Here is a 20,194-nt window from a genome sequence, read left to right as displayed (position 1 = left end):
TTTAGGGTGTGGAGGTGCCTTCACTGCTAGCCACATTATCACCTGTGCTTCTTGCCAACCCTAGGGACTGCTCAGCATCTCTATCATCTACACCAAAATCAAGCCTTATTACAGGTCACGTTTTCACCCCTAAAGCAGAGGTGCAGGCAGAGCACCAGAGGGGTTCAGTACTTCAGCTCATGCTGTCAGCCACATGTCAACTGACAAAGTCAGAACACATCCCCACACCACACAAGGAAATAAGCTCAAGATGGCTTACAGACTTGGACGCAAGACAAGATACCACAGAACTCTTAGAAGGGAACACAGACTAAACGTTTCCTGACATAAATTGTACCGATGTTTTCTTAGGTCAGTCTCCCAAAGCAACAGAAATAAAAGCAAAAATAAACAAAGAGGATGTAATCAAATGTACAAGCTTTTATACAGCAAAGGAGACCATCACCTAGATGGAAAGACAGTCTGTGGACTGGGAGAAAATATTTGCAAATGATGCATCTGACAAGGGCTTAATTTTTAAAATATACAAACAGCTTATACAATTCAATAACAAAACAAAACAACAATAACAAGACAATTGAAAAATGGGCATAACTAAACAAACATTTCTTCCAAGAAGACACTGATGGCCAACAGGCACGAAAAGATGCTCGGCATCACGGATCATTAGAGAAAGGCAGGTTAAAACTACCATGCAACATCACCGCACGCCAGTAAGAACGGCATCCTTAAAGAGCCTACAGTGAATGCTGGAGAGGGTGTGGAAAACGGGAGCCCTCCTTCACTGTACCTGAGAATGTAGACTGGCACAGTCACTATGGAGAACAGTGTGAAGGTCCTCCAAAAACCAAAAACAGCATGGCCACCTGATCCAGCAATCCTACTCATGGGCACATATCCAGAAAGAAACTGTAATTCGAAAAGCTACATGTACCGCTATGTTCACAACAGCACTGCTTACTACAGTCAAGACATGGAAACAATGCAAATATCGATCGACAGAGGACTGGATAAAGAAGACATGGTGCATATATATACAATGAAACATTACTTGGTCACAAAAAGAACAAAACAATGCCATCTGCGGCAACAGGACGGACCCAGAGATCAGCACACTCAGCGAAGGATTATAAGTCAGAAGAAGAAAGACAAATACCACGTGACATCATTTATAAGTGGAAACTTAAATACAACACAAATGTACTTATCCACAAAAAAGAAACAGACACACAGACACACAGAATAGATTTGTGGGTGCCAATGGGGAGAGGGGCTGGGGAGGGACAGACTGGGAGTTTGGGATTAGGAGACGCAAGCCCGTATACATAGGATGGATAGACAACAAGGTCTTACCACACATCAGTGACAAACCACAGTGGGAAAGAACATACACATATAACCGAATCCCTCACTGCACAGCGGACACGAACACAGCAGTGTGAATCAACGTCGTGCAGCGAGCTGAAAGCCGCTCACTTGTGTCTGACTCTCGGGACCCCGTGGTCTATACAGCCCATGGGATTCTCCAGGCCAGAGTGCTGGAGTGGGTAGCCTTTCCCTTCTCCAGTGGATCTTCCAGACCCAGGAATTGAACTGGGGTCTCTTGCATTGCAGGCGGATTCTTTAGCAACTGAGCTAAAAAAATCAACTATACTTCAATAAAATTTCTCAAAATTAAGCAAGTATTTAGTAAAGATCAAAGTCATCCTTGGGAGCTAGCTCCTATTGGATCCACTTTATCTTTCTTGTGTCAGAGTGACAATCTGCATGGGGGGACAGGAAATAACATATCACATACTTTAACAAGACTTCTGGTTCAATTCAGCAGAACATTCTTTCTAATAAACTAGGAAAACATGACTACCTGACCACTGTGGTGGGGGTCACACAAATGTTTTGAGGGCCACCCCCCAGAAAGGGTCTGATGGCAGTTAAGTTTCCATAGCCTCTGGTAATACCTTCGTAGCTGATTCAGACTGTGGAGAACAAATATGGTTACAGATGTCAAAAGCACACGTGTGGGAAGAAGATAAAAGGGTCCAAGTGGACATGGGGTTCTGGGATATGAACTTTCAAGCCCATCAAGATTTAGCTCCTGAAGCAAACACTCACTACCTTTTCAGTGGTAAAAGTCAGAAGAGAGACATAAAACACAAGAGTCCTGCTCCCAAGTAACATATAACTTGGTACAGGAGACAAAACTGAAACACCATTAATTAGAAAATAGTCAACTACCAAATAAACCCTGAATAGTCATTGGAAGGACTGATGCTGAAGCTGAAGCTCCAATACTTTGGCCACTTGATGCGAAGAGAAAAGTCCCTGCTGCTGAGAAAGATTGAGGGTAGGAGAAGGGGACAACAGAGTATGATATGGTTGGGTGGCATTCACCAACTCAACGGACATGAGTCTGAGCAAACTCTGGGAGATAGTGAAGGACAGGGAAACCTGGCATGCTGCAGTTCAAAGGGTCGAAAAGAGCTGGACACAACTGAGCAAGTGAACAACAAAAAATACCAAATGGAGGTATTTAGTAAAGATTTGAACTTTCAAGGCTTCTGGTTCAATACAATAGATACAATACTCTATATAAATATAATAACAAATTAAGTATGTTTTTAAGATCAAGGGTCGACATGTGACAATTACTATTACAGAAGCAGCATTTGGGACAGAAGGTTATCAGTTCCCATGGAGAGCTACTGACCACTGTGAGGATGACAGAAACAGGAGGTGGTTTAATCAGGAAGTAAACACTAAGGGCTCAAATAAATAAGAGATGGGAGAAAACCAAACTTAAAAGAAGAGAAAATCTGAGTCTATGCAAGCATGAGTCAGCCACACAGGCAGTTATTTTTACAGAGACAGAAGGAGCTCTGCACTCGGGAGGGCCACGTGACAGCCCTTCCCCAGGGCAAGGCTCTCTTCTTTCCAGAACTTCGTGAGCAGGCTCAGGGCGTCCCTGGACGGGAACCCAAGCCAGGGGAGAAGCTGGCGGGCTTCCAAAGGAGAGCAACTAAAATGACTAAAATGTCAGGAAATGGGTCCTCTGGGGACACACAGAGGAAGTGCAGTGCTTAGGCCAGATAAGGGATGGCCCTGGAGGCGGCCGGGTGGGTACAAGGGAGAGCTTCTTTCCCATGAGGGACAAGACGAGAGGAATGTGATGAACCTGCAAGGACTTGGAGCTGGACGCGATATAACAACAAGACAGACAAGAACTCCCTGGCTCTGATTCCTGTGAGGCTCTGGAATAAGTTACCAACAAGCTTCTGAAATGTCCTTTCCAAAAGACAGTTTACAATGCAGTAGATGACCATCTTCCTAAAATGTCCAGTCAGTGTCCTTTCTTACCCTACAAAGACAGGAAGTGAATATTTTAACTATAAATAAAAACTCCGTTAAAAAAAAAAACAAAAACAAAAACCCCAAACTTAATAAAAGTTGAAGCACAGCAAAGCTCTTCACTGTTGCTTCATTTTCAAAATTCATCAGAAAGTTATCAACTATATAAATGCACTTATTTAGTCAGAGATGGGTCCCAGTCAGTCAGTCAAGTCACTCAGTCGTGTCCGACTCTTTTCAACCCGAATGGACTGTAGCAAGCCAGGTTTCCCTGTCCATCACCAACCCCCAGAGCTTGCTCAAACTCCCAGAGCTTGCTCATCATCTATCAAGTTGGTGATGCCATCCAACCATCGCATCCTCTGTTGTCCCCTTCTCCTCCTGCCCTCAATCTCTCCCAGCATCAGGGTCTTTTCAGTGAGTCAGCCTTTCTCATCAGGTGGTCCAAGTATTGGAGTTTCAGCTTCAGCATCAGTCCTTCCAATGAGTATTCAGGATTGATTTCCTTTAAGATTGACTGCTTTGATCTCCTTGCAGTCCAAGGACTCTCAAGAGTCTCCTCCAACACCACAGTTCCAAAGCATCAATTCTTTGACACTCAGCTTTCTTTATAGTACAGCTCTCACATCCATGCTTCCCTGGTGGCTCAGAGGGTAAACTGTCTGCCTACAAAGCCGGAGACCCAGGTTCGATCCCTGGGTCAGGAAGATCCCCTGGAGAAGGAAGTGGCACCCCACTCCAGTACTCTTGCCTGGAAAATCCCATGGATGGAAGAGCCTGGAAGGCTACAGTCCATGGGGTCGCAAAGAGTCAGACACGACTGAGTGACTTCACGTTCACTTTTCTCAGATCCATACATGACCACTGGAAAAAGCATAGCTTTGACTAGATGGACCTTTGTTGGAAAAGTAATGTCTCTGCTTTTTAGTATGCTGTCTAACTTGGTCATAACTTTTCTTCCAAGGAGCAAACGTCTTTTAATTAAAAGAGATGGGCCTAGTCACATTTTAAAAAGTCATCAGCTACTCTGGATAGGAGATAAAAAATGATCAGAACACAGATAAACTGAGCAGAGCATCTGTCTAAATACATGGTGTGGGCTCTTGAAGGAGGGGTGGGAGAGGGTGAGTGGGGTGAACAAAAATCGGCCTCAAGGAATAAAGCACACATTCTACATGCAGCATCCATGAAGGGACCCAGGTAGGGACATCATAATCTTTCCTAACACTAATTCTCAAAAATCAGAACCCAGCTACAAAGCTCATCTAGTCTCCCTGACAGACGTTTGGGAATCTAAGACTTTCCAAAACTCTGCCAAAGAACAAGATCAAAAGACAAGCATTTTAAATTATTTCAGCTCTTATTTCCCCCATGTCATCAAAAATCAGAGAAGGCAATGGCACTCCACTCCAGTACTCTTGCCTGGAAAATCCCATGGACGGAAGGGCCTGGTGGGCTACAGTCCATGGGATCGCTGAGTCGGACATGACTGAGCAACTTCACTTTCACTTTTCACTCTCATGCATTGGAGAAGGAAATGGCAACCCACTCCAGTGTTCTTGCCTAGAGAATCCCAGGGATGGCGGAGCCTGGTGGGCTGACGTCTATGGGGTCGCACAGAGTCAGACACGACTGAAGCGACTTAGCAGCAGCAGTAGCATCAAAAAGAGAGAGAGAAATAGGGAGGCAGGGAGAGAGAAGAGGAAACAGTCACGGATGGTCAGCACGTCAGGAATTCCACAGCCGCTAGGGCCCCAGGAGGAGGAGGGAGAGACACAAGGCCCCAATGCTCCTCTCCCAGCCCAGGGTCAGCCCGAGCGGGTGGCAGAACTAGGACAAGATGAGAGGTGACAACATTTGCAGTCATTAACTCACGAACAGCTTGGAAACCTCAAGTTTAAGCTGCCTGCTTAAAACAGAACAAAATGTCTGATGACATGAACATGACAAATGTCGACTAAGGAAATCAGCAGGCTACATACGCCCGCATGCACTAGGGCGTGTACATACACACACAGCTTACTTCGCGACATAGCTGACACGGGGCATGAAAAGCTCTCATTCTAGGAGGAAGACCAGAAGGCACTCACAGCGCTGAGCGCCCACAAGCTCCCTGGGCACTGGACAGCAGACCCTCGGGGTCCCAAAAAGGGAGATGGCAGGTTGAGGAAACGAGGGGCAGAGAGGGTGTCTGCCGGGGGGCAAATCCCCCACAGTCCATGCCACCACGTCCTCCCAGGAAACAGAAAGCAGCAGCGCCCACGGCCCCCTGAGCCCTCTGAAGCAGCCTCATTTCTCTGGCACCTCCCCTGCCCTGAACGAAGCCCGTCCACCTGGCGGCTCCCACTGCCCTCAGCCCACACGGCCTCCCGATGCCCCCTAACCACTCCTCCAAATGACCCAGCGCCTCCCTCCTCACTCCCTAAGCCAAGTGTGCCCACGAGGAGGAGCACGGCCACAGCTGCCCTCGCTGCCCTCCCACCCAGGCTCGTCTGACCCCAGAGAAGCTCAGCCACTGCCCCCGCCCCTGCCCCCAACTGTCAGCATCAACACGCCGCCGGGACAGCCGGCCAGGTGGGAAGGACAGATGCGGGGCGCCCAGGCCCCTGCAAGGCAGCACAGCTGGCCAGGGCATGCTCCAGTCTCAGCCCTGGGGACCGCAGCAGGCAGCACAGAGGCGGCCCGGCCAGCACCCCGGCCCCCCGCTGGGCTCCCCAGCACCCCCGCCTTCCTGCACCCCCTGCTCAACGTCCAGCCCGCCTGCCACCCATCTGAAGACACAGACACGCCTGCGGGGACTGTGAGGAGCTGCGGGCCCGGGGTGACGCAGAGGCACATCTCCCGTCGTATCACCCAGACGGCATCCAGACACTAGCCTCAGTCTGTCCTGGATGCTCACTATCGAAGCTGGACTTGGCGTGGGTAATTAGGTCAAATTCTCAGGGCTGCACAGGAACTCAGATACACAAACCCCGAGTTTTAGAAAACAGGAAACCCTGTCCTGTGGAAGAGAAGTCACTGGTGGCGAGTCACCAAGCAAGGATGCCACGGCCCCATCACTTGGCACCACACGGATGGTCCTCACGTCCCACCTCCTGACATCCTCGCAGTGTGAGCAGCAAGACCAGGCTGCCCCATGCCACAGCTGGACTTTCCTGGACTCTAAACATTCCACACTGTCTCCTACTGAGGACCTTCACCTAACATTTCACTTTCAGCAAAATCACTACCCTTATACAAGACAGTCTGGGCTTTCAAGACCTTCTAATATTTTGGACTTGTCCTAAAAATAGGTAGAAAATAGGAAAACAAAAGTGCTAATAGTATCACATACAATGAAATACATAATACTGAACTTAATTAGACTGACCAAAAATGGCAAGTACATTTAGAGTCAAAAACTTAAGCTCTTCAACTGTTGCTCAATGGTGGGGGAGAAAAAGTAAAAACATATGAAATGCTGGAAATAATATATCAGTGTGTTTAAAAGACAAACTCAACCATGAGAAACAAAAAAACAAAAAAATTGACACATTTGGTAACTAAAGATCCCTTTGAATGAGCTGAGCAAATAAAAATTTAAGATCTGAGGTTTAACTTATTCGTGACATTGTTTCATCTATGTGATCAATGTGTTAAAGAATTTTTAAAGTTTTATAATAATACATGTTTAAGAACTAAGCAGTTATTGAATCAGCAGTGCCATAAGATTTTCAGCTCTGAGGAAATATAATCTCCTCCTAAGAAATCTAACATTCAGCTTTCAGCCTTAGTGTCCAAACACCTTCCAGGAACCTTATATCAATACCAGGCTGCTGGATCCCACAATGACGTTCTGCCCTGTTGCTGTTGCATTATTTGTGGGGGCGTAGAAGCTTCCTTCATATGAATTACAACCAGGTAGGGAGCACTTTGGGCATTCCAGGTGGCACAGTGGTAAAGAACCCACCTGCTAATGCAGGAGACCCAGGTTCAATTCCTGGGTCGGGAAGATCCTCTGGAGAAGGGAATGGCAATCCACTCCAGTATTCTTGCCCAGAGAATTTCATGGACAGAGAAGCCTGGCGGGCTACAGTCCGTGGGGTCGGACATGACGCAGGGACTCAGCATGCAGCATGCATGGAACCCCTTCAGCAAACTCGCATTTCATCGTGGCAGATCTCCGCTGTCCAGGAACACTCACTACATTTTAAACACACTAATGAAAAGTCACCCCTGTTCATCCATTGCTGAGTTACATAAACAGTGAACATACAGTGTTCTAAATTTTTGCCCTTGTTGAAAAATACTTCGGGAAATTTTTAATTCCTTAGTTGAAGGGAAGAAAGTTGAAACTTTACAGACCAAGTCTTTCGGCACTCTACTAAATGCAACTTAACAGTTCATGTGCACAGTCTGCTTACTGCTGCCTTTTCGCACGTTTCACAACTCAAATAATCTACTACTCAACTGCCGCTGGTGCCTTCCTGCCCGTCCTGCTGTCCCAGGAGCCCACTGGCAGGCTGTCTGTGTCTGCAGTGACAGGCCCGCCAGCCTTCCAGAGGCCAGCACCCATGCTCTGGATGGGGTACAGGCACAGAGACGGCCAGGGCAAGGACGGCCCCACACACAGGGCGCATGGAAGTCGCGAGTTCTCTTTGTATAGTCACGACTCTCAGAAGTCTTTGAAATTGAGAGAAAAAAGTGAGGGGGTATACACAGTATGAGGGCTCCCCGGGTGGCACAGAGGTAAAGAACCCGCCTGTCAATGCATGAGACAAAGGTCTGCCCTCGGGTCAGGAAGATCCCCTGGAGAAGGGCAAGGCGACCCACTCAGTGTTCTTGCCCGGAGAATCCCATGGACAGAGGAGCCTGGGGGGCTACAGTCCGTGGGGTCGCAAAGAGTTGGACATGACTCAGCGACTAAACAATAACAATACACACGATGACAGAAGCTTCGGGAGGATGAGGGCTGGGATCCACAGTGAAGGAGCCCCACAGTCGGCACCGCGCAGCTGCGGAGAGGCTGGCTGCCTCACACCGAGGGCTGCCCGGGCCCGTGCACCTCGCACAGGCGTGCAGTGTCTCCACCCTGGCCGGGTGGGACCCTGGAGGCCCGCCAGGCTGCGGGAGGGAGACCAGGTCACAGACACGCGGGGCACCAGGCCCCGTGCGGAGGGACGGCGACGGCAGGCGTGTGTGCACCAGGCGACCACAGCAGGCTGTGCTGCGAGGCCCTGGGGCTGGCAGAGGCCGCGGGTTCGGGGCAAGCAGGACAGCCGGGGGTCGGACAGGGCCCGGGACGGCAGCTGCGCTCCAGCACCTGAGTGCTGGGCGGCACTGGTTCACAAGGGCCGCGGGAAGCGAGCACGGGGCCGGCCCACGCCGTGCAGGCATCCACCGGCCCTCTCATGCCAGGACGGAGCATGAGCCAGGGACAGAGCGCTGGACAGGGCCCGCTGGCTGCAGCACTGACAGGACCAGGGCCGTCAGCAAGGCGCCTGGGGAGGCAGCCGGGGCCCTGCACAAGCTCCTGGGCCTCTCCGGCCACCCTCCCAGGCCACAAGATGCGGCTTTCTTCCCACGCAGCAGCCAGAGCAGGGACAGCTCTGAGTGACGCCACTCGGCAGAAAACTGCACATGGCTGACAGCATGTGTAACAGGATCCTGTCTCTACTCAGTTTTCTCCTTAGGGAAGAAAACACCAAAAAATCCCCTAGGATCAGAGACAGTAGAAGCCTTCATTCCCCCTGGACATCCTCCTAGACCACAAATTTCTTAGGATGAGTACTTATTATCTTTAATTTCTTAAATGGAGAGAAAAGCAGCACGTGGTCATTTAAAAAGAATGAAGCGTGTTAATTTAGCACCTCGCATGCTCACAATCCATGCACTCTTCTGTGTGTACGAAGTGAAGTGCAGTGGCTGTCGTGCCAGACTCTTTGCGACCCCACAGACTATAGCCTACCAGGCTCCTCTGTCTGTGGGATTTTCCAGGCAAGAATACTGGAGTGGGTTTCTATGTGTATAGTACAGCTCAATAAAAAAAAAAGGTGCCTTCTTCTTAAGAAGGTAGATGTATACGTGCTGAGACAAGATTTCCCAGACATATTCTAGTCATCAGATACAGAGAGTATGGAATTTCACTTACGTAAAGAACCAAAACAACCAGATGCATACACATACAAACATATACAAAGAGATAAAGAAAGACACACATTATACTTTCAAAGTGATGAATTTTTTTTGACAGCCAGGATGTTTTCAGGAACTCATTTGGAAATTTACATTTTAAAAATAACAATATTGTTCAAATAAAAATAGTCCTTAACTGCAAAGGGTTGGTTGATATTTACACGGTAAGATCACGATCCATTTGTGGTAGAAAACAAGAGTCATTTGGCGTTTCTCTGCTGGGCGCAGGCTCCCTGCCCAGCCCAGCCCCGAGCCTCACTGCCCTCCTGACTCAGGAACAAGGTAGCAGCCAGGCTGGGGTGGACACAAGGACAGAACAGGGGTCAAGGGTGAGATAAATCAATAAATAAGGAGACGTCAAGAATGTCTGCGACAGGGCTTGGCAAAAACGAGCAACACCTTTGTCTATTTTGACTCATCCACTGGGAAACATCACAACCTCCCCACCTCACCATCCCCTGTCCAAACTGCCACCTGAAAACCCAAGTCTGTCCAGGAGGGATGCTCCCCCGTGCCCAGTGACCCAGCTGCCAGGGGAGCTGGTCCTGCCTGCCCACTCTCACCCACCTCCTGCCCCGACCAGATGCTCACTCCGGGGTCCCCGCCCTCGGTCACGGGGATGCCCCTGTATCTCACCCCGCACTCTGCGGCCTCCCTGTGTGCGTGCTCAGTCAGGTCTGCCTCTGCGAGCCCGGGGCCTGGAGCCCTCCAGGCTGCCCCGTCCATCGGATTCTCCAGGCAAGCATACTAGAGTGGGTTGCCATTTCTCCGCCAGGGGATCTTGCTGACCCAATGAATCCAACGCATGTCTCCTGCATTGCAGGCAGGTTCTTTCCAGTACCACCTGGGAAGTCCCAGGAACAAGGGAACAGGACTTCAACTCCTAGGTCTGGGAGGGCACAGCTCACCCCTCACAGTCAGCTCCATGGAGAGAGGGAAGTGTAACCAGGGAGAAATGAAAACAGGAGAAGGGGACTCACCTGTGCCCCGGTTTCTAGAACTCCTCGCCTTCCCCATCTCCCGGTCCCCGGACACCACGCTCCAACCTTTTCTGCCTGAGCCTGACGGTTGTCTCAGGCCCAGAGGCCCTTCCTTCTGGATCCGAGCAGAGCACGGACAGTGTGGCCACATGGTGTGCGGCTCCCAGTACCCAACGCAGTGTGGCCCCGGGGGCTCCTCTCGGGCCACAGCCTGCCCCTCGCTTTTCTGTCACTCTGTCCCCACTTGTTTGCAGGTGCCTGGCCTCATTTCATGTGGGTCAGGCCCCTGGAACACTCTGCCCCTTCTCCTGCCCAGCCCCTCCCAACTAATTAACACCATTCACCCTGAAGACCTCAACTCAAATGCCTTGGCCTCAAGAAGCTCGTGAATACACACACACACACACACACACACACACACACACCCCTCACCCTAAACCAGGCCCCTGCCCATCCTCTCTCCAGCTCTCTCTTACACACACATACACCCTCATGCTAAACCTGCCCCTCATCCATCCTCTCCCCAGCTCCCTGCCTAACACCCGGGATGACCTAGCTGCACTGCTCACACACTATCAAAGGTGTGTCTCCCCACCAGATTGACACGCAAGTTCCTAAGCAGAATCTGCATCTGGTTTGCCCACTTCTATCTATTCAGCAGCTAGGGCAATGCTTGGCACCTAGTTAAGTGCTTGATCAATATTTGCCAGATAAAGGAAAGACTACATGAAATACAAGTTAGTGCCAACCAGGGGTCGTGTGATCAATGCTGCTGAATATGCTCACATTGAGGGAGCAGCAGTGTGAAGCTGTTCTGTAACAACACCTAGACAGACGGACACAGGCACAGGTGTCGGCTACGGAATCAGTGGAGCCACACTCAGAAAGCAGAAATCTATTCCATTAGTCGTAATTCTACAGGAACCACTCACACATGCTGTCCATGTCTGACTGTGCATATACTTATATATGCAAAACCCATCTTCAGTAGGTGTTTTTCAGTCCATGGAAACAGTTATCTACAGTCACCCCCATCCTGCACCTCATTCCCCTGGTCACCTTTGGCTCTTGGATCACAGGAATTCTTTACGTGAAGTAAAGAGCTGCCAGCTCCCTGTGGTGACATCGACTCAACACTTTTCCATTTGATCGTTCATATGAGACAAAGGTCCATCTAGTCAAAACTATGATTTTTCCAATAGTTATGCATGGATGTGAGAGTTGGACCATAAAGAAAGCTGAGTGAGTGCCGAAGAATTGATGCTTTTGAGCTACAGTGTTGGAGAAGACTCTTGAGAGTTCCTTGGACTACAGGGAGATCCAACCAGTCAATCCTAAAGGAAATCAGTCCTGGATATTCATTGGAAGGACAAATGCTGAACTGAAGCTCCAATACTTGGCCACCTGAGGTGAAGAGCCGACTCACTGGAAAAGATCATGAATGCTGGGAAAGACTGAAGGCAGGAGGAGAAGGGGCAACAAAGGATGAGGTGGTTAGATTAGAGAGCATCACTGACTCAATGGAATGAGTTTGAGCAAACTCTGGGAGACAGTGCAGGACAGGGAAGCCTGGTGTGCTGCAGTCCATCAGGTCACAAAGAGCTGGACACAACTCAGTGACTGAACGACAACAAAATGTGGCAAGAAGGGCTTCCCAGGTGGCACAGTGGGTAAAGAACCTGCCTGCCAGTGCAGGAGAAACAGGAGACTTGGGTTCAATCCCTGGTCAGGGGGACCTCCTGGGGGAGGGCACAGCAACCTACTCCAGTATTCTTGCCTGGAGAATTCCATGGACAGAGGAGCCTGGCAGGTCACAGAGTTGGACACAACTGAAGCGACAGCACACACACACATGAGGCAAAAAACACTAAAATTCCGGGAACAGGATGTGCGTCATATGTCAGAAATGTTCATATCTGCTGGTAACAGCCAGTCTCCCTGAGACACTCGCGCGAGAAAGCCACATGGCCACGATCTCACGGAACGAGGAACAGGTTTGCTCTTGTTCAGTCCCTCAGTCTCCTTCGACTCTTTGCAACTCCGTGGACTGCAGCAAGCCAGGCTTCCCTGAAGACTTCCTTCACCATCTCCTGGAGTCTGCTCAAACCCATGTCCATCGAGTCAGCGATGCCATCCAACCATCTCATCCTCTGTTGCCCCCGTCTCTTCCCACTCTCAATCTTTCCCAGCACCAGGGTCTTTTCCAATGAGCCAGTTCTTCACAGGATCATAACCAATAACCAAACAGCATAACACGTGCGATCAGCACCAGCTTCCGCCACGGTGGGTACAGGCTCTCACATCCCCTGGCTGGTGTCGGAACAGCTAAGGATCTGGGATTCTCTCACCTCAGGGGACACCCCAGGGGCTGGTGGACAGCTCCAAGGCTCTCACTTTTAAAAGCAGCATTTCCTAGTTTGGGGTTAGCAGATGCAAACTAGTATATACAGGATGGATAAACACTAGGCCCTACTGAAGAGCAGGGAAATATAGTCAAGAAGCTGGGATAAACCATCATGGAATAGATTAGGAAAAGAAGGTATGTATAACTGAATCACTTTGTTAAATAAATTTTTTAAAAGAAAAAAGAAATAAAGGAACATTTTCTGAAATGTATTTATCTTTTAGGTGCTGGTGCTGTTTCTGTATACCTGGTTATTTTGAATATTTCAAAGTAAAAGGTACCAGTAACTGCTAATGAGAAATTATTTTAGACTAGGTGGGGGAAAAGTTCTTTTTATAAGAACTGCAGCATCTGCATCCACCCACATTACCGAACAACTTCATTTCTTTGTTATTTTGTCCTCCACTCTCAGTGCCATGTCCCCCCATCCCCCGCCAAGTAACAGACATCACCTTCTATTTTTAATGGCCTCAACTACCTTATCCAAGTTTTAAGGCTCAAGCTCAGTTGAGCTTCTTGGCGAGTAATTTTTCTTATGCTAAAGAAGAAACACAAAGTAAATTAGGAAAACCATAATCAGTCAGAATAATAATACTGACACCATCAAAACCTCAAAATAACGTATCTAAGAAAAGTGTCGGTTAATTTTGGTAGATTAGCAGCTCAAATAAATGAACATTCCAGCATCACGCTGTCAGTTTCTAAGTAAGAAAAAAACAAAACCTTAGAATTCAAAGGACACCAAGTTGAATGCTGAGCCCTTGTCTTAAATTTCTTTTTATCAGTAATCAAACATTCACCACATTCCTCACAACAGGTAAGGCAACCTGTCAACTGATGAGACGCTTCTATTCACAGCCAGAAGCTATGACTCTCCAGCATAACTAACAAGGAAACAAAATCCTTCCAAGAAGCAAATCCAATCCCTAGTTAAGAGAAGCAGACCTGGGTCAGATGTCTCAGAAACGACCAATTTGATCAGAGGTTCTGAGCTTGAAATATTCATGAGTCCATGAATGCTAATCGTGTAAACTCCATTTAAAAAAAACCCAAAATCTAAGAAAACCCTATAAGCAATTTCATAACTAGGGGGCTTCAGATAGGCAAAGAAAACCTCGAAAACACAAAGTTCTCACTGTCTTAAAAAAATAGTAAATGTGACTTAAAAGAAATCTGATAGCCTGAGGGTAAAACTGTTTTCCAGCGATTAAAGTACACACTTTCTGTACTTACCATCTAGGGATGCAAACACACAATTAGTAAGAGACGGGCTTGAGAAGGAAGGAGAGGAATGGTAGAAAGGCAGTCCGTCTGTTATGGCTCCCATGGAGCCACACCTGTGAGTTGACACTATTTAACAATATCCCAAAGGTCACTCCTACATTACATAAAAAAGTCAGTTCTGTGTATTTACTATGAGTATGTGACAAAAATATTCTCATCCAGATTAACTGTTCTTTAAAACTGCATTTTCTCAATTTGGCCAATCATTAAAATCATTTCTTCCAGGATAAAAAAAAACAAAAAACAGATTTGCTTTAAATGTCCAGAACTACTTTTGAGGTTTACAAAAATGAGAAAAGCATGTTTCATTAGGATGTCATCACCTGCAACATAATCCAGACTTCTTCAAAATATCTTACCTTCTAGAAATTTCTGTTGTGGTAACTGTCGAGATACTTAGCTACACTTGAAATTATTTCAGCCCAAACCCAAAACCCCAGAAAAATCTTTCTGATGGAAACATTTTGTTTCAATCCCTATAAAAGTCAACATAAAGCTAGATTCTCTGCTGTTTTAGCATGGCTCTCAATGACAATCTGTTGCTACAGCAACAAAACTCTGCTACCTGTGGCCATGATTTGTTAAAAATTCCTCCAACCAGAAAATTCTGTGCTGTGCATTCATAAAACCCATAGAATGGCTCCAAGCCACATCAAGATTAAAGCTCAATTTCCCACTTATGACCTACCCACACACCTATTTATAATATGCATACACATATGCACACATACATGCATAATTATGACTCTTCCAATGCCATCAAAAAGGTAAAACCACAACAAATTTCCACTTTACATTTGGCATAAAAAAACTGCTGTGTTTTAGATTTCATTGAATAATTGCTACTGTTTCTCAAAATTTATCTTAAAAGGCCATAGAGGCCCACCATCCAGGAGAGAATTCTAAAAACAAAACCATTTATTATTTATATCCAATCTCATTCCAAAAAAGAAAAAAAACAATTCCTGACACATAATTTCCTATCTGTTCCAATGATGTGGCTCCTTCAGCCATGAGTTGATGTAGAAAACACCCAAAGAATAAAGAAGACATGCGAACATCTGCTCGGAACAACCACCGCACTGCCTCCACAGGCTACTCACCCTCACCGGGGGGCTCCAGGCTTGCGCCCGCGGCTGGGGTCCACCCTGTGAGCTCGGGCCATCTTTGGGGCTGCAGGTGGCCACAGCACTGCTCTGAGCCTTCAAGGCGCTGGTGCAGTTGGTGCCACTGCCCCCCACAGGGCCGGGCTTCCACGGCCGCTGCTTGATGCCGTCCAGAAGTCTGACCAGCAGGATGTTGCTCGGAAGCTGCTCCACACCCGAGCCAACCAGAGTCCGGCACTCGGGACATCTGAGTTCATTCCGGGAACCGACGATGCCCAGCAAACAGCGTTTACAGAACGTGTGCTGGCAAGGTAAGACCTTGGCAGAGGCATCCAGCCGCTCCAGGCACACAGGGCACTCCAGCAGATCCAGCAGGGCCGACTCATCCATCTTCCTCTAGTTCACCCAGGGAAACGCAGCAGTGACACGCATACTTGTGTGCAGCTCTCAAAAGTGGCTCATGTAACATCCATGTCAGACGCTGCTCCGGGGCCCCCAGGGAAGAGGAGGGAAAGACAGAGAAGGAGTACCATCACTGGGGGGTAAAGGCACAAAGAAGAGCCAGGACCCAACAGCACACGGAAGTGCTTCCTGAGAGAACCAAGCTTCACTTTGGAATACATGGTGCCTGAACTCCAGAGTCAACAACTGGAAACAAAATAGGCTTTTTAAGCAGTTCACAATAAATCCGTGAAGACACCCAGTTCACTGTGCAGCATCAGCTATCAAGTACCACAGGGGACTCTTACCATAAACAGGATTTATGAAAGGCAACAGAAACATAATTTCTCTGGCTCTCAAAATGAAACCTGAGGCCTTACCTAAGTCCTTAACTTATCTGAGAAGGTGAAAGTGGCAAATGAACTGTTTCCTCCACCTGAAATTCCTTTTAAATCCAACCAAGTTCCCCAGCATTCAAGCCACTTGAGTGGTTCGCTTGTGGCAAATGATCCCAGTATTAAATACATATGTTTCTTCGCTGGTCTTAAAAATAGAATTGTTTAATCTTGCCCAAGGAAAACGAGATGAAGGCTGACAATTCTAAAGGACACACTGAAGATGGGCCTGAAAGCAGCTCAGATATAAACATACCACCCTTCATGGCAGCGGCTGACAAACTCGGAAGCGATTTCTGAACGGCCTGTGCTAATCCCATTCAGAAAATCTGGCAAAATTATCACCCAAAGAATTTGAGAATGGAATGCTGGACTGGGAACCGCGAGCAGAATATGAAAATGGGGCCATTCAGGAAAAAGCATTCAGAAGAGAGCCTGCACTGCTCTCCTCGACCCCTGGTTCAGTGTAGGCGTGCCCAGGAGAGCCAGGTGACGGTGTGGATGCGGGCGGGGAACTGGCCGTCGCTCCGGTCGCCGCAGGTACTGCGGGCCCGCGTGGACGCCGGGCCAGGTGCCCGCGCCGCCAGTGTGGACGCTCCCGCAACCAGAGGCAGGGGGCCGCCCTTGCAGACGCCGCGACCAGGTGCCCAGGGCGGCCCTCGTCGACGCCCGGGGCCAGGTGCTAGGGCCGCCCGCGTAGACGCGCCCCGGGGCTGCTGCTAGGGCCGCCCGCGTAGACATCCCAGGGCCAAGTGCCGGGAGCCGCCCGTGTAGACGCGCCCCGGGGCTGCTGCAGGGGGCCGCCCGCTCAGACCTCGCGCCCCGGCCAGCGGCCGGGAAGGCAGGGCCGGGCCGGGTGGGTCCACCCGCCGCCTAGCCGCCGCCCCGGGCCTGGCCGGACAGGAGCCCCGCGCCCTCGGGAAGTTTCGGGTCTCAGGAGCGCCCGCAGCGCCGCGTCGCCAGGTCCGACCGCCGGGCGTCCAGGCTCCCGCCGCCGCAGTGCCCGGGGCCGGCCGGCCGACCCTCTCCAATCCGGCCCGGGGAGCGCGGGGCTCGGGGCCGGGGGTTCGGGGCGGGGGGTCCTACCTCAGCGCGGAGCCCTCTTTGTCCGCACGCCCCGCGCTCTCCGGCTCGCCCGCCTCGGACGCCGGGCAGCTCTGGGCTCCGCTCGTCGCCCGCGCGCTCCCGCCGCCGCCGCCTGCCTGGCCCGGGGAGGGGGAGGGGAGGGGGCGGGGCCAGGCGGGAGGGGGAGGGGCGCTGAAGGGGAGGGGCGGGGCCGGGCGGGAGGGGGAGGGGAGGGGCGGGACCGGGAAGGAGGGGGCGGGAGATGGGCGGGGCATGGAGGGCGGGGCCGGGCGGGAAGGGGAGGTGCGCTGGATGGGGGGCGGGGCCGGGAAGGAGGAAGGGGGAGGGGAAAGAGGAGGGAGAGGGAGGGGAAAGAGGAGGGAGAGGGAGGGGAAAGAGGAGGGAGAGGGAGGAGGGGCAGGGAAGGAGGGAGGAGGGGCAAGGAGCACCGCCCGGCCTCCTCGGGCGAGGGGGCCCTGCCGGGGGCCCGGGGCCGGGGCGGGTCCCGGGAAGGGCCGGGGAGGGGACCCAAGCGGCAGCCGCAGAGGCTGGGAGAGAGGTCTAGGGGGGACGCGCTGGCCGCAGAGGAGGCGCGGGCGCCGCTGGGTTCCTGGACACAGACCCTACCGCGAGCATTGGGACCGGGCCAGGACCCGGAAAGCGGGGCTGGCAGGAAGCCCAGCCCCGGACCCGCGGTCAGCCTGGCCGGAACCAGCCGCGAGGCCTCTGCCTACCTTCGCTCCCCCCACCCCCGCACACACCTGTAACGCCAGACACACACCTGTTAACCGAACGGTCCTTTGGAAAAACGTCGTCCACAGGCGTGGGGGGGTTGTTTCTCATACTCAGTTTAGAGGGAAGACAAGTTAAAATTTTGTCATTGATCTCAAAATTGTCATTTTATTTGCATTACCGTCCACTCAACAAACGTTTTTCCCAACTACCCTTCCTCAAAGGTGTGCAGAATGTAAGGAGAAGCGGGGACACGTACTCCTTTGCGAGAAACCGCTGCCTGCCCTTCACCCAGCCCAACCCTCTGAAGGGAGCGGATGGTCCTCTAAGGTCCGGCTGGGGCCACGGCAAAAGCACTGCAGACAAATGAGAACCACCCGAGTAAGGACACGCTGTGACCCTGCAGTCACCGCTCTCTCACTGACTGCGGTCACTGCTCGACGTTTGAGATGCGGTCAAGTCCTCACTGCTGCCCTGTCCATTCTCTCCGCGCGTGTGTGTTAATCGCTCAGTCGTGTCTGACTCTGCGATCCCAGGGACTGTGGCCCACCAGGCTTCTCTGTCCATAGGATTCTCCAGGCAAGAGTACTGGAGTGGGCAGCCACGGATGGAACCGAGGGATGGAACCCACTTATCCTACAGAGCAGGCAGGTTTCTTGCCATCTGAGCCCCCGGGGAAGCCCGCTCTCTCATTAGCTTTGCGCTGACGGTTGAATATGCGGACAGTCTACTGCACGGATGCCAGGAAGGACAGGCCACTTGCCCCCCGTTAGAAGGGAGTGAATACACATACGGAAGATGGATAAACGAGGTCCTGCGGTACAGCACAGGGAACTGTGTTTGGTGTTCTGCGATAAACCACCATGGAAAAGACAATTAAAAAGGGTGTCTGTGTGTGTGTAACAGAATCACTTTGCTGTACGCAGGAATTAACACACCACTGTAAATCACCCATACTTAAGTCTTAAACTATTGATTAAAACAAGAAGTGAGCAACGTCAAAGGTGATGAAAGATGCGCAGAGAGGCAAAATCAAGCAGCAGAATGAGGGAGCTATGGAAATGATTTGGTTTTGAGCATTGCTAATTTCAAAGCAAAGTAACTTATTTCAAGTTGTTCATAACACACTGAATTGTAAAATGTAGATACTATTTGCAAATGTTTCATTTTTAGCTCCTAGAATGTGTATTTATCTGACAAATGAATGTAAACCTTAATAAGAAAAAGAATTACTACCAAGTTTAGAACAGTAAAAGCATCTGCATGTAATAAAAAATGAAGTGAACAAATATATACCTGCATTTGAGTTGAGAAAGACAAGGGGGTACATGATCAGAACAGAGCAGTTTTAAACCACTAATCCAACAAGTCACCCTGAAAGTGACTACTTAGTCTATCAACTTCTGCATCTGCAACAAGGTGGGTGAAGGGAAGGCTGACTGGACAGTTACAGTCAGTAAGTAGGTAAATATTATATGTCATTTATGGTTATTAAAACCAAAACTCAAACAGGTTCACTCACTACAACTAGCCACTTTGGACTGAGACTCAACCTCATGTCCGGATTCCAAGTCGTTTCTTCCTGTTGTTCCCAAGGATGTCTCTCGAAGGTCACCTCAGGCACACCTGAGCGTGATGTGTGACCTATGAGGGAAAGCTGACACTTAACCAGGTAATGACTCTGGAGACCAAAGGACAATTATGTTTTATTTTATTCTTATTTTAGTTACTTGTTTGTATTTAGAGAACAGTACCCAAGGTCTGGGAGGAGGGCATGGCCACCCACTCCAGCATTCTCGCCTGGAGAATCCCAGGGACAGAGGAGCCTGCTGGGCTGCAGTCCACGGGGTCGCACAGAGTCGGACACGACTGAGCGACTTAGCATGCATGCATGCACGCACACAAGGCCCTGAGTGGAATGGTCCAGCTTTTGAAACTCTAGACCAGAAAATGCCTAGCTGCACCCCTTATCAAGGGATTCCCTGCTGGCTCAGTGGTAAAGAACCTGCCTGTCAATGCAGAAGACTCCGGTTCAATCCATGGGTGGGGAAAATCCCCTGGAGGAGGAAATGGCAACCCACTCCAGTATTCCTGCCTGGGAAACCCCATGGACAGAGGAGCCTGGCAGGCTACAGTCCATGGGGTCGCAAAGAGGTGGACAGGACTTAGTGACTAAAAAACAGCAACCCATTATGAAAGACCTGGAGATTGTCTGGGATACAGGGATGAAAGATGTTCACACAATTCCAAAAGTGTCACCTGGGATAT

At 50.0% G+C, this 20,194-nt stretch overlaps 1 protein-coding gene across 3 annotated transcripts in view; it reads right to left on the bottom strand.

The window, feature by feature from the left end:
- Nucleotides 1-17,360, bottom strand: part of SH3RF1 (SH3 domain containing ring finger 1) — a 157,483-nt gene extending 140,123 nt beyond the window's left edge. For 2 of the 3 annotated variants that reach the window (XM_070480710.1, XM_070480711.1), the window contains exons 1-2: nt 17,216-17,359; nt 15,291-15,774 (exon numbers count right to left, since the gene is read on the bottom strand). In XM_070480710.1, the coding sequence (XP_070336811.1) occupies nt 15,291-15,683 (393 nt within the window). In that variant the 5' untranslated portion in view covers nt 15,684-15,774; nt 17,216-17,359. Of the gene's footprint in view, nt 1-15,290; nt 15,775-17,215 lie in introns of all 3 variants that reach the window. The other variant, XM_070480712.1, reaches the window with a different exon arrangement.
- Between the last annotated feature and the right edge of the window lie 2,834 nt (nt 17,361-20,194).

This window comes from Odocoileus virginianus, chromosome 18 (genome assembly GCF_023699985.2).
Source record: "Odocoileus virginianus isolate 20LAN1187 ecotype Illinois chromosome 18, Ovbor_1.2, whole genome shotgun sequence".
NCBI classification, from domain to species: domain Eukaryota; kingdom Metazoa; phylum Chordata; class Mammalia; order Artiodactyla; family Cervidae; genus Odocoileus; species Odocoileus virginianus.
Note: the sequence above shows the minus strand (reverse complement) of the source record. Positions and strands in the feature narration are given on the sequence as shown.